Source organism: Lycorma delicatula, chromosome 10 (assembly GCF_047948215.1).
Source record: "Lycorma delicatula isolate Av1 chromosome 10, ASM4794821v1, whole genome shotgun sequence".
Lineage (NCBI taxonomy): Eukaryota > Metazoa > Arthropoda > Insecta > Hemiptera > Fulgoridae > Lycorma > Lycorma delicatula.
The window spans coordinates 42,960,720-42,974,403 of record NC_134464.1 but is presented as its reverse complement, the minus strand read 5'-3'; the positions used below and the strand labels follow the sequence as shown (position 1 = coordinate 42,974,403).

The window sequence follows — 13,684 nt, the reverse complement described above, 5'->3', positions numbered from 1 at the left end:
TATTATAGGAAATGTAAAGGACACTAACTATATTGTATGATAGAATATCACGATTATGATGTGGATGCTGGTTATAAAACTGTTAAGTGGACTGTACAATAAATTGACTCAGTTTGTGAATGTAACTAAAAATTATAACATCTTTATTGTATTAGATTGACACTGGTCATAATTGAATATCGGTAGATTAAAAGAAAACTAGTGATAAAACATGGTTATGTTTTATCACTATTGGATTTAACGTCAGTCAACCAACTGACGTTAAATCCACTTCATGAACCCAATTGTGTGAGCAACACACATAACAAGGGAGTGGAAGAATTCCCCACTACACCATACACACACATTCAGAAAAATATCCAACACTATGATTACAATAATTCTATTACGATTACATAAAAATAAAAATCAATCACATATATTAGTCTGCTAAATAACAAAAAACAGTCATACCTTGATTGGTGCATCATATCGAGATATGGACCAGATGTTTACATTTGAGGTTACTGACATGGTGTAGTACAAACTGGAGATTTTGCGTTCACATTACATTATAGTATGTGCCAAAATATAACAGGAAAATATTGCAATTGCTATTCCATCATTTATTCATTTGAAATGAAGGTAAAATATATGAAGTCGACAAATGTCTACAGTGGGCACAAATGGGTAAACATAAATCTTCTATAAAATTATCATTATATGTATGTATATTTTAAAAATATTTCTTTCACATTGAAACATTGTTGTTTTTTTTTCACAGTTGAAACACAAAAAAGAATTACTCTATTACCAGAACGATTAAGTGACACAGCAAAATGTAAAATAAAAGCAATTTTAAGTAACTTTTTTGATAAAAATATGTATGAAGAATTATGTAGTAAGGAAGCTAATGATATTTTAGTTCGAGCTTCACCAAAAGAGGTAATTATTATATTTAGTATCTTTATTTAAAATCATCTTCATTTATATAGGATGTATCAAATAAGAAAAAAAAATTTGGAGGATTTACTCTTTCAAGAATGTACTTTATTTTCTTTTTTTATTGTATGTAATGATCCTTTAGGGGCTAAAAAAAAAATCTGATGAAGCCATGTCTAGACTAAAGTGTAGCAGAAAATCTCAATGGTCTAATATAATATTTCACTGAAGAATATCAAGCCTATATCTGTAGTAATGGCAATTATTGATAAAAATGTCTTCCAAAAAATGTTATCTTTAACTCCTTAAAAATCATAAGCAATATTTTATTGGCTAATAGTTAAATTTTGAACTTTTTTCCTCATAGGAGAACTGAGTTGCTCCATAGTTTATTTGATGAATTGCATGCATAATGATGGATCAAGGTCACAAATCGCCATTTTTTTTTTTTTTTAATTCATCTGATCAGAGTGCGGTTTCTATACATGCCAAGTATGATTTTCTTTATTGTCAGTAAGCAGTCTTGGAATCCATCTTGAAAATGTTTTTTTGTAATTTAGTTTGTTTTGAATAATTGTGTGAATGTTTACATTATAATTTTCAGCTGTTTATTCTAACATAACTGATTAGTTTTGAAAAAGTTTATCAGTGTGTGTTGCCGTGTAGTCTTGAAAGAATGGGAATATGGGAGTTGAATTTGTACCTTGATTTGGCCAGTTTCTGGAATTCAAACTATTTATAAAAATTTGATGATTTATATATAACTGTTAACATACTTTTGACCGTCTAGAAGTAAGTTTCATATGGTTTTATACCCTCTCAAACAGAAACTTATTACTGAGGGTTTGTGTTCAAAAGTGTGCTTCAATTGGACAACTTTCTATTGATGAATTAATAATAATAATAATATTTGTGCATATTAAACCAGTATTCAATCAGCTGTTGTAGATGAATGTTAATTTATGATTTTGAAAATATACTTTTTTTTATTTGGACTTTTTTGTAACTACAGATGTTTGAATTTACTTATTGAATTATCTTTGTACATGAGGTTAATTTATTAATCATTTTTATAGTAGATTAATTATTGCATTAACTTACCTTCACAAACTCATTGCATTGATTTCTTATCATTGCATTGTATTAATTGGTTAAAATTATAAATGATAATAAATTAAAGTTAAAATTAAATACATAGCAGATCATGGATTTATCTTTTTAAGCTTCATATTATTCCTCTGTACTATTAAATTATATTTAAATTCTATTAATTAAACCATTCAGTTGTTTATTTAAATAAACTCTGAAGAACTGACAACTACTCCTAAACCTCAATACCAGCACACCAATAATATTTTTTTTAATGATTAGCCCTACCTCAATAAAAGAAGTCTACCAAGCATTAGGTGAGATGAAGAATTACAAAGCTGTGGGAGAAGATCAGACCTTAATAGAGATCTGGAAACATCAGTAAGACTAGAAAAAATCTCCCTTCATCAACAGCTTGACAACATCTGTATCAAAGAACTACCAGAATACTGGACAACAGCCCTCATCCACCCGCTTCATAAAAAAGCAGAAAAAAACAGACTTAACTACAGGGGAATTCCATTCCTAGACATAACGTATAAAATTCTTTAAAGAATCATCCTCAACAGGATCAGTTAACAACTTGAGAAAGAACTAGGAGAATACCAGGAAGGTTAGACCCTGGTGGAACTGTCAAGATCAGATATGACTCTAGCAAATAATGGATTACAACCTTGGACACCTTGAACCAAATCCCAAATTAATAAACATGATAAAACTCACCAAACAGAAAGTCAAAAGTGAAATTCTGAAATGAACTCTCAGAACCATTTGCGATTGAAACAGGAATGTACCAAGGCGATGGACTCTCCTCACTGCTATTCAACTAAGCTCTGGAAGTGGTAATAAGGGAATGATTAAAAAATGCCCCAAAAATAAAAATAGGCCAAAAATCAAATCAAACTGCCTTTGTTTCACCAATGACTAGGCACTTCTAGCAAATGACATCGACAAAGCTAAAACACAAATTTAGAACTTCAAAATATTCCAAATTAAATTGGCCTCGAAATATCTTTTGAAAAGACTGAAATAATCTCTCAAAAACCAACACAAAAACGTAATCATGAACAATAATAAAGTCAAAATAGCAAACCCAATTAAATAACTCTGAGAAACAATAAACTACTTAAATAATAAAGCCTCAGTGCAAACAAGAACAAAAAAACTAGCTAAAGCTCAAAAATAAACTTAGTACGCATACAGTAAAGTGTGTTCTAATCCATAAACACAAAAATAAGACACTACAACACAAATTATAAAATTGGAAGCCACTTGTGCGGCAGAAACACTCTTACACCTAAATGAACAATTAAAGACCGACAGACTCCAGAAAATTGAAAGAATTTGAAGAACCTGCATCAACAAAAAGTACCAGAAAGATAGGCAGTGGTGGATCATGCCCTACAAAGTCGTGTACAAAGAGTTTAGAATCTAACAATGATATGCATAAGAGGAGACTAGGATTCTTTGGGCACATCATGAGGATGCAAGATGCATGACTTCTGAAACAGTTGGTACAGTTCAACCTCTACTCAAAAAACATCAAGACAGGATATAGGTGGATCAGAGAAAAAAGAGAGAATCTAAAGAAAATTGGCCTTACACCAAAAGACGTCACAGACAAAATAAAATTTAACTAAAAAATCAAGGACAAAAACACTCGCTTCGTACTCACAAGAAAGAAACAATACGAACATTTTTAACATCAGAAAATGCACAGAAATTGAAATGTATAAAAAAGTACAGGGAGGACTGCAAGGCTCGAACAATCCCTTCGAAGAGACTTTGATAATTGACTGACTAAAAGTGATCCTATGTGGTCATAAAAAAAAAACACAGTACAGAATATTGAGGTAAGACATATATTACCTTAATTTTTCATGAAAGCACTTTGATGGGATCTTGCATTCTTAGTCATGATTGAAATGTGTTATTGCAAATTCCATTACTGTCAAAAAAGAGGAAAGTTTTTTAAAGAATGAAACATTAAAACATTGGTGCTCCTGTGGCCAGGCAACACCAAAGACATACCCAATTGAAATTCTTTGGTACAATTAATTTTCATCCAAAAATTGACCTCATTAAAGCAGTATTATTTGTATGGTTTCATGATGAAAAAGTAAAAAAAATATACTACACTTGTTGAATCGATGCCAAACTGTATGTGTGAAGTGATTAAAAATAAAGGAGCTTGATATTCACAAATTGTACAGATATTTTTTTTTTTTAAATGAAGTTACTTTCTATTAAATAACATCTGTGTTTGAATTAATTTTCACTGTATTGTATTTGTTTACATGTGTTTATGCATATAATATTTTTATGTAATAATTAAATAATGAATAACTAATAATAGCAGATTGTGCAAGGGTTATGCGCAATTTAGCATTAATTAATTAGGTCCTTGGTATTGTGTAAAAGAATAGGGGTAGCAATTCTATCTTTGCACAGTTGAATACTCTGGTTTAGTGTGTTTCTATAGTTCTAGTATTGTTATTGGGAATATTGCTTGCTTTTTTGTTCCTGTAAAACTCATTCATAACGATTGCTGTCATAGAAAATCCTGCCGACTATGAAGTGCATGCAATCATCTGTTTCTTTATGCAACAAACACTTGTCAGCTGCTGGAATTCATTGTGAACTTTGTGCAGTGTATGGAGGGAATATCATGAGTGACAATGTTATAAAACAATGTTTAGGGAAAGTCAAACAAACATTCACCAAAATGAAAGTTGTTGTCAACCCTCATTTGTCACAGATGAACTTGTCGATATGAAAATTTGAGAAAATTGTTGATTCACAATAAGAGTTATCCAAATGTTTTCCTCACATATTGTGAATAGTGCTGTATGAAATCGTAACTGATAGATTCGGCTTCCAAAAATTTTATGCTCGCTGGATGTCTTAAGCTTCTTTCTGATGAACTAACAAAAAAAAATTGGGTGGAGTCCACTAATGTTCCTTCACTGTTACTATAACGAGAAGGGTGAATTCCTTGACCACATTGTAAGAGCCAATGGATTAACTTTGTTAACGTGAAAACAAAAGCTCGATCAGTGCAGTGGGGGCACACCAGTTCTCAAAACCCGTAAAGGCCTGTCAAACATTTTCTTCAAAAAAGCTGATGACATCAGTTTTGTGGGACCATAAAGGTGTGATCTTGGTTGATGTTATGAAAAGAGGCATGATAATTAATGCTGGAACTTACTGCGAGTCATAAAAGCAATTGAGAAGGGCCATATGAAACAGATAACCCAGCATGTTGAATTCAGGCATCATTTTTGATCATGACAATACTCATCCATATACTGAAGTTATGCACTCAATACAAAATTGACAGTTTTAAATGGGAGTTGTTTAACCATCCTCCACACAGCATTGATTTTGCTCCCCGTGATTATCACCTTTTCCCAAAAATGAAGAAGTTAGCGACACAGTGCTCTGAAAATGATGAGGAGTTAAAACACTGTCTTACTATCTGGCTTAATTTACAGACGGCAGAGTTTTATGATGAGGGTATTCAAAAGCTTGTTTACAGATATGACAACCATATTAATTTAGACAGCAGTTATGTAGAAAAGTAGCTGTAAGAAAGATTTATACAATAAATTGTTTTTTTTATTGATTGGTGGGTTTTTAAAAACAAATCAGAAGTTATTTCCAAATAGCCTCCATAGTTCTGCAGCTCTTGGTTGGATTGAACTTCTTTTTGGTTTTGATATTGTTTTTCTTTCTTTTTTAAGTTGTCAATTCTACCTAACCCTTAACTAGGAGGACCAGGGACTCTTCGGTTGGGGTTACATACCCTTGCCTAACTGACTCCAATTTAAAGCACAGAAAGTTACTTTAATTTTAATTCTGTGTTTAATGTATTACAATATCACTTTATTTTTTAACTTTGGTTTTTAACTATGGTTTAAATTAACCAATTTGTAGTAGTACTTGCTTTTTGCTCTCCTCCATCTGGCTACATAACAACCCATTCATTGCCATGAAGTTGAGTCTAGGAATTATGGAAGTTGGATTTGAACTGGTAGAAGTTGGTAGAACTAAATAATTGCAATTCTAGAAACCTTAGTTTTATGACCGAAACAGTGGAGTCTCAGTAATCTGGGGGTGGTCAGGACCAAGGGGGTGCTGAATTACCAAAAATGCCAGGTTACTAGATTTTGGCAAGTTATATATATAATAAAAATACATTTGAATTTTAAGTAGATTACTGTTTATTTTATTAAAATAACTATATCTTAAAGTAATATTAACAAAAAGAAAAATCATATTTGTTACAGTACAGTATTACAAAAAAAAATCTTTAAAAAATTATGAAAAACACAATTCAATTTTAAAATACAGTACTGGATTCTTAAAAAAATAATACTAGGCTAATTATTGTAATAACTGTACCACAAAAAAATCTTACTTTGTTAGTGTTAAGAAAAAAAAAATATTTAAAAAACTTTTTATGAAAAATAATAGCCTTTATTACAGATATAAAAAATTCTGTATTGTAATACTATTGTGCAGTATTTGGTTGATGAACACACACTTACAGCTGAATAAACAATAACATTAAATCCTACACTCTTAGAATAAAAATTATACAGTACAATCTTACAATTAATTTAACATGTTGAATAAAACTTGTACAACAAAAACCATAATTAATATAACTTTTGAAAAAAGACTATATTTTTTTTTGTCGTGAATGATTCTTGATAAACTTTTTTAATAAAAACTGTTCATCTACATTAATGTTTTTTTCTTCAGCCCATTTAGTGCAGGTGCTGATAAAGCACCTTTACATTGTACAGTAATTTTCAGCAAAGTTTGCTCCACAGTTTATTTATCAGTTTGTAAAATTTCAGGTCAAAATTTTACAAAACGATACTATATCATTGTCAGAGAGTTTCAGATCTTCATCATCATCTTCAGACCAAGACCGTGCTTCCTCTAAAGTGTGGTTTTTCATAGGCTTATTCATACCTGCATCCAACGGAATTGTTGATAAAATTTCCATAACTTTCTTAAAATTGTCAGTTACACTAGTATCATTTTCATCTTCTTTGGTTAAAAGTGGATGTGGTGGCCACAATGATTTCCATGACTTAATTATAGTACTTGCTGGTACTTTTCTTGGTACTTACGTTTTAACGCCACATCAGCTACAGCTTTATTTAAAAACAAAGTAGTCAATCAGATTTCGGTGGAAAATGGGCCGATATAGAGTTTAACATAGATTCAAAACAGTCTCTTTAATAATTTTAATAAATGGTTATTTATATTTATTTATTTTATAAATATAATTTAACCAAACTTAACCTACGCTCGCTTCGCTTGCTAACCTTGATTAATTAACAGGAGTGTTTTGATTATTTAAATAATAAATAATTGCCATAATTACTGAATTTATTAAATAAATACTCAAAAAATGACGGTGTTAATTAGTCAAGGTTAGCGAGCGTAGGTTAAGTTTGGTTAAATTATATTTATAAAATAAATAAATATAAATAACCATTTATTAAAATTAATAAAGAGACTGTTCATTTTTCACTGAAATCCGATTGACTACTTTGTTTTTAAGTAAAGCTGTAGCTGCAGTGGGATTAATACGTAAGTACCCTTTTCTTCAAGTGTATGCCAAGTTAAAAACAGCATCTTTCATATTGTAGTTGGACAAGCTAACAGAAATAGCACTCTTGGCTTATTAAATCCGTCAGTAACTGTTTTTTATAATGTGACTATTATTTTTATCACAATCTGGTCCATTTCCTGAATAAGTGCTGTCATATTAGCTGGCAAGTACATAGCCTCATTGAACCCGTCCTTAGTTTTAACTTTGAAGTCAACAACTTCACTGGGATGGCCAGTAGCATTATCCATAAGCAAGAGAGCTTTCTGAGGAAGATTGTGTTCTCTTAGATACTCCTTTACAGAAGGAATGAAATGATCTTGGTAACAGTCTTGTCTTTAGACATTTCAAATGTCATCCACACTCTGGTTTGATTTGTGTATTTAACTGGAAGTTTATTCATTGTTATGTTCTTAAACACCTGAGGTTTTTTTTGGTTTACTAATAACCAACAAATCAAGCTTTTGTGTACCTGATGAAGTTGAGCATGGCATGAATGTTTTACGTTTTTTTGCAACTTAACGACCTGGAGCACACTTTTCTCCTATATGAACAAAAGTTTTATTTGGTAACAATCTCCAATTACACTTACTCTTATCGGCATTGTAAATTTGCTCGGGGACAAGTTTCATTGATTTTATTTTATCTTTTAACTGCTCCGTGAAAGGAGCTACAGCTGAAGAATCACTCTAATCAAATCACTCTAAAAAAATTAATACAGTTTTTTAAATTTGTTAAGCCACCCAATGCTTGTATTGTTTATAATTTTTTCAGTAAAAGAATTTTGCTTTTTCACGAAGAATATCATTTTTATTGGAATGTGTTTACTTCGTTCTTGTAGGAACCAAGCAACACAGCTTCCTCCACTTCAGAAAAGTTGCTAGTTCTCAGAGTCATCTTTTTCCAGGGCCAGATGCAGTAGTTTTTATGAACATTTTCAATTTTCGTTCCATTTTTGTGGACATCGTATATCATATTAACTTGGTACTCCTTGGCCAAATCTGTTTCTTTTGCAAATTTATCGAGTTTTTTCAAATTTCTGTTTTAAAATTAAGGTTTTGTGCTTATTTTTTAATTGGTTTTCATTTTATATGTACTGAAACAAGCTGTTTAGAAAGACATTGTGACACACCCTGACGTACATGCCATATTTCTGATAAGTAAAAAAAAAAACACAGAAATCTTAGCGAACATAAAATGAATTAAGCGCAATTAGAAACCGGCTTTCTTACATTAGTTACAGTACTGTACAGGAGGCACAATACTTGTCATGTACTACCATTGATAACTAATGCTGCCTATAGTTTATGCCCAGCTATCTGTTCCAAACCCCGCCTACTTCCGTCTGCCTACTAACGCCCTCCTAATTTTTGTGTGTGATCAACGGAACTTATCCATGTCTAAGTTGTAAGAGAGTGACAAAAGATCATTTCCATTGTTGTTACAAGAGTTACATATAAAAAGGCATGCACGTATGCCTATTTATACGATACGTACATTTGTGTTTTTACATACATGGCTTAGAGTATATATTTCGTACATAAACCTGTCAGAACAATTTTATCAAAATGCAGAAATTTTTTATCTAATTTGTATGCATTGCGATATTTTTAATGTCAGATTACTGGACATGCCGGACTACTGAGACTCCACTTGTAACCAAGAAACCTTTTACACATTTCAATATGTTTCATAATAAATAATCACAAATACACAAATTTATTTAAAAAAAAGAAATATACATGGAAAAGGAATGTAATGAGATAATGAAAAATTAACATGTATTAGGTTTGTCCCAAACTTGTGGAATTAAAATTATTATTTTTAGTGTATAAAATTTTATTTTTTTTTATACAAAGTAATGTACTTATAACAGACACCATACACATACTTATGCACTGTTTCATGTAATGGTTTTAAATTGCTCATGAAGTAATACAATTCTGCAGCATTGAAAGGGTAGTTAAAAGAATGTTAATGAAAAATTATTTTCATTTTTTTATTCCAACTAAACTACTGACACTAAAATTGCATTTAAAGAACACAGCTGTAACTGTTTTTATTATAAAAAGTTTGTTTTATTTTTAATAACACATTTTGCTTTTTAATGTTTCTCTTAGGTTCAGAACATACTAAGAAAAACAGGAATGCCTAGGGGAATGCCTAGTCCAATACAAACGTAAGTATTATATATAGCAGCTCCTTAAATCTATATCAAACTATTATTTTTTGTCTGGTCATTTGACTTGTTTGATGTAGCTCTCCTATCTAGATTCCCTGTCTAGTCCCAATCGCTTTATTTCAATATACTCCCCACATCCCTAACAATTTGTTTTACATATTCCAAACGTTGCTTACCTGTTCATTTTTTCTCAAGTACCTGTCCCTTCAGTATTAAAGCAATTATTCCAGGATGCCTTAATATGTGGCCTATAAGTCTCCCTTCTTTTAATTTTATTTTTTCAAATGCTTCTTTCTTCATCAATTTTCTCTTCATTTGTCACTTTACCCACCCAACTGATTTTTAACATTCTCCTACAGCACCACATTTTAAAAGCTTCTAATCTTTTCTTCTCATATTTATTTAAAAAAAAATTTTTTTTGAGTGCTTGAGATAGCTAGTTGTATTTTGTGTATTGTCCTCTTGACAGAATCAAGCAAATGCAACTGTGATTACTAAGTAAAGTCTATAAATATTTTCACTTTATAAAATTTTATATTTCATTTACATATATGCTTACTTGCACACCCCATATATACCCTTATTTATATATATTATACCAAACTTTATTTTATTATATATATATATATATATATATATATAATATTTTTAAAGGGCCTCAGTCTATGGCTTAAAACTTTCCCTGGAGTAACACAAATCTATCCTGCAAATTTGAAAGCAATCTGTTAGTTGGTTCTCCCGTGATGTGAGAACAGACACAAACCTCTGGCTTTATGTATACGATTAATAATGTAGCCACCATAAGAGATTAATAAAAGAAGCTTTATTTACTTTACTTCATTTAGATTTGTCTACATGACTACTTATCTCCTACATTTAATGCAGAAGTGCTTTTAAGGCTACCTTCATCAGCTATATATACTTAAAAATATTCATGAAGTATATTCCTATAAATTACTAATACATATTATTTCCTATAATGAAATTGTATGTTTTTGGATAATCTCCAAAAGGAACTAGAGTCTGGTTCAAACATAAATTTTAAAAAGCTGGAGCATTGTGGATAATGTAATGATTATGTAAAAAAAATTCCAAGAAGGTGGATTAGAAGTTGCTTTGGACATATGAGCTGGATGGAAGATGTGTAATAAAAAGAACATGACCAAGCAGTAAACTACATACAGGGTCATTCACAGGAACTGGATGTTTTTGAAGTGGGTTGTACTCGGGCGTTCGTGGTGGGAGGGGCACGTAGCTGGTGTCTGACGTTTCCTTTGTTCATAGCATTTACATTTTAGTCGTTGGGATGGAGCCGTGGACGCTAGACCAACGCCTGTACGCGTATGACAGTTTTGTGCGAAATGACGAATCCGTAACTGCTGTTCAGCAAGATTTCCGCCGTCAGTTTAATATCCATTGTAATGCAAGTATCCCTTCTCATAACACAATATTGCGATGGGTAAACAACCTTCGAACAAGTGGTTCAATATTGAAGAAAAAACCATCGAGTCCCCGACGAACTGCTAGCACTCCGGAGAACATCAAACGAGTAAGGGAAGCCATTGTCAGAAGCCCATGCCGCTCTATTCAGAGGCATTCAGCAGCGCTTCAAATGACCACAAGCACGGTAAGACGAATTCTGCATCCAGACCTGCATTTCCATTCTTACAAGATAGCCGTCGTGCAGCAGTTAGACGAGCAAGATTTCACGCAGCGATTACAATTTTGTCGACAAATGCTTACCATTTTTGAAGAAAGTGAAAATTTGTTATTGTTAATGAGTGACGAAGCCCATTTTCATCTGAATGAATGGCTTCGTCAACAAGCAGAATTGCCGGTATTGGGCAGAAAGAAACCCACATCAGCTTCATGAGAGACCACTTCATAGCCCAAAGGTGACTGTCTGGTGTGCAATAGGAAAGGTTGGTGTTATTGGACCATATTCTTTTTAAGAAAATGACTGCCGTAACTGTAACAGCTGATCGTTACATTGCGATGTTGGATACGTTTTTCATCCCTGAGTTACAAAACCGAGGGATGAAAAAAAGCTAGTTACTTTTTTTTTTTTTTTAAAAAAGTAACTAGCGTTCCGAACTGAGGGAAATGGTGAATAATAATGCATATTAATTTTGTTTAACTGTACTTAAAGGAATTTTTTTATGGCCAGAAAGCTATTGTAATACATCTGAAGTACAACAGCTCAAGATACTTCCTCTTGAGAGTAATGACATTAATACCCAGTGAAAAGCTGAATTAAAGATAGTACATCTATGGCTACTCTGCTATCTTTTGCACTTTGATATTGATACTCCTGTTCTCTTGTTGACTAAACAGGAAATAATTATATAACTATAACTTCCCTAGAATATCTGGCTTGGGGTGCATGCTGTTCCTAGGGTGCTGTGCTATTTTTAGGATTGATTGGTATCATATCTCTAATTACCTACATTTGTTTAATTATGACATCTATCTTACCTTTTAAAAATATAGATACATTAACATTATTTTTTATTGTAGTATTATAATGCTGCCTTTATATTTAATAATTGAGAGAAAATTTTCTGAGGAATTGTAATTGATGCTTTAGGTTAAATTGAATTTAATTTATTTTACAGATTAAAAAATGGAAAAAATAAATTATGTAATACATTTTATGCACATTAATATTTTAATGTATTGTTACAGAATTATGGTGTATCCTCCCCCACCAATGAAAGGGGGAATCCCAATAAATACAGAAGACTATGCCTGCCTAGGGGAAGATCAGTTTCTTAATGATGTCATCATAGACTTTTATCTTAAGTAATTATTGTTACATGTTATATATATACTGGGTGATTCAAAAAGGAATTGACAACTTTAAAAGCATATAATGTATTTTATTTAAATAACTTACAGATTCGGTTGAGGTCTCATTTTATGGCAAAACACTAGTTTTGACTCATGTACTTCATTAATGTTGAATTTGGTCACCAGCACTGTCACCATTGTTGTTAAAAATGGGTACATTTACTGGTACAGAATGTGCTCACTGTATGTTTTGTTTTAAGATATGCATCAGCAACTGCAGTTCAACATAATTTTCGTAGAGAGTACGATAGGAAGCCTCCTAGTATGCATACAGTTTACTCTTTGCTTCAAACCTTCTCTGAGACAGGTTGTTCTGTTAAACATGCAAAATCACCAGGACACCCCCGAATCCTTGAAGCTGCAGTGGAATAACTTGGAGAAAGCTTTGTTCGTAGTGTGAAGAAATCAACTTGGCATGTGTCAATTGAGACTGGCATTCCACAAACAGTTCTTTGGTGCATATTACATAAATGATTGCACTTGAAGCCAAATAAACTAACCGTGGTTCAACAAATTACTAATTGTGACAGAGATGCTCGGATCCAGTTTTGTGTGGAAATTATGGATAGAATTGCAGATGAATTTAACGATGCAATGTTAGAGTAATTTTTAGTAACAAGTCAATATTTCACATCAAAAATGGGTGGTAAGGTCAACACCCATAACTGCCAAATATGGGCTAACAAAAACCCTCATGAAACTTTGCAGCACATTCGTGATAGCCGTAATGTTAATCTTTTCTGTGCCCTAAGCAAACAAAGACTGTTCGGCCCATTCTTCTTCCAGAAGGTAACCATAAATAGTATTGTTTATCGGGACATGCTTTAGAATTTTCTGATTACTCTGTTAGACAATGTTGACAAAGACGATACCATCTCACTTCCGCCTAGAAGTTGAAGATTTTCTTGATATTTGATTCTCAAGTCAGTGGCTTGGTCATGAAGACCCAGTTGCATGGCCACCTTGCACCCCAGATTTGACCTGCTAGATTCTTTCTTGTGGGTTTCATTAAA

The 13,684-nt window shown here is 32.0% G+C and overlaps 1 protein-coding gene across 5 annotated transcripts in view; it reads left to right on the top strand.

The window, feature by feature from the left end:
- Positions 1–13,684, top strand: part of LOC142331448 (uncharacterized) — a 140,507-nt gene that overhangs the window by 96,368 nt on the left and 30,455 nt on the right. For all 5 annotated transcript variants that reach the window (XM_075377368.1, XM_075377369.1, XM_075377367.1 and 2 more), the window contains 3 exons: positions 764–924; positions 9,760–9,818; positions 12,507–12,623. In XM_075377368.1, coding sequence (XP_075233483.1) covers positions 764–924; positions 9,760–9,818; positions 12,507–12,623 — 337 coding nt within the window. The remainder of the gene's footprint in view (positions 1–763; positions 925–9,759; positions 9,819–12,506; positions 12,624–13,684) is intronic.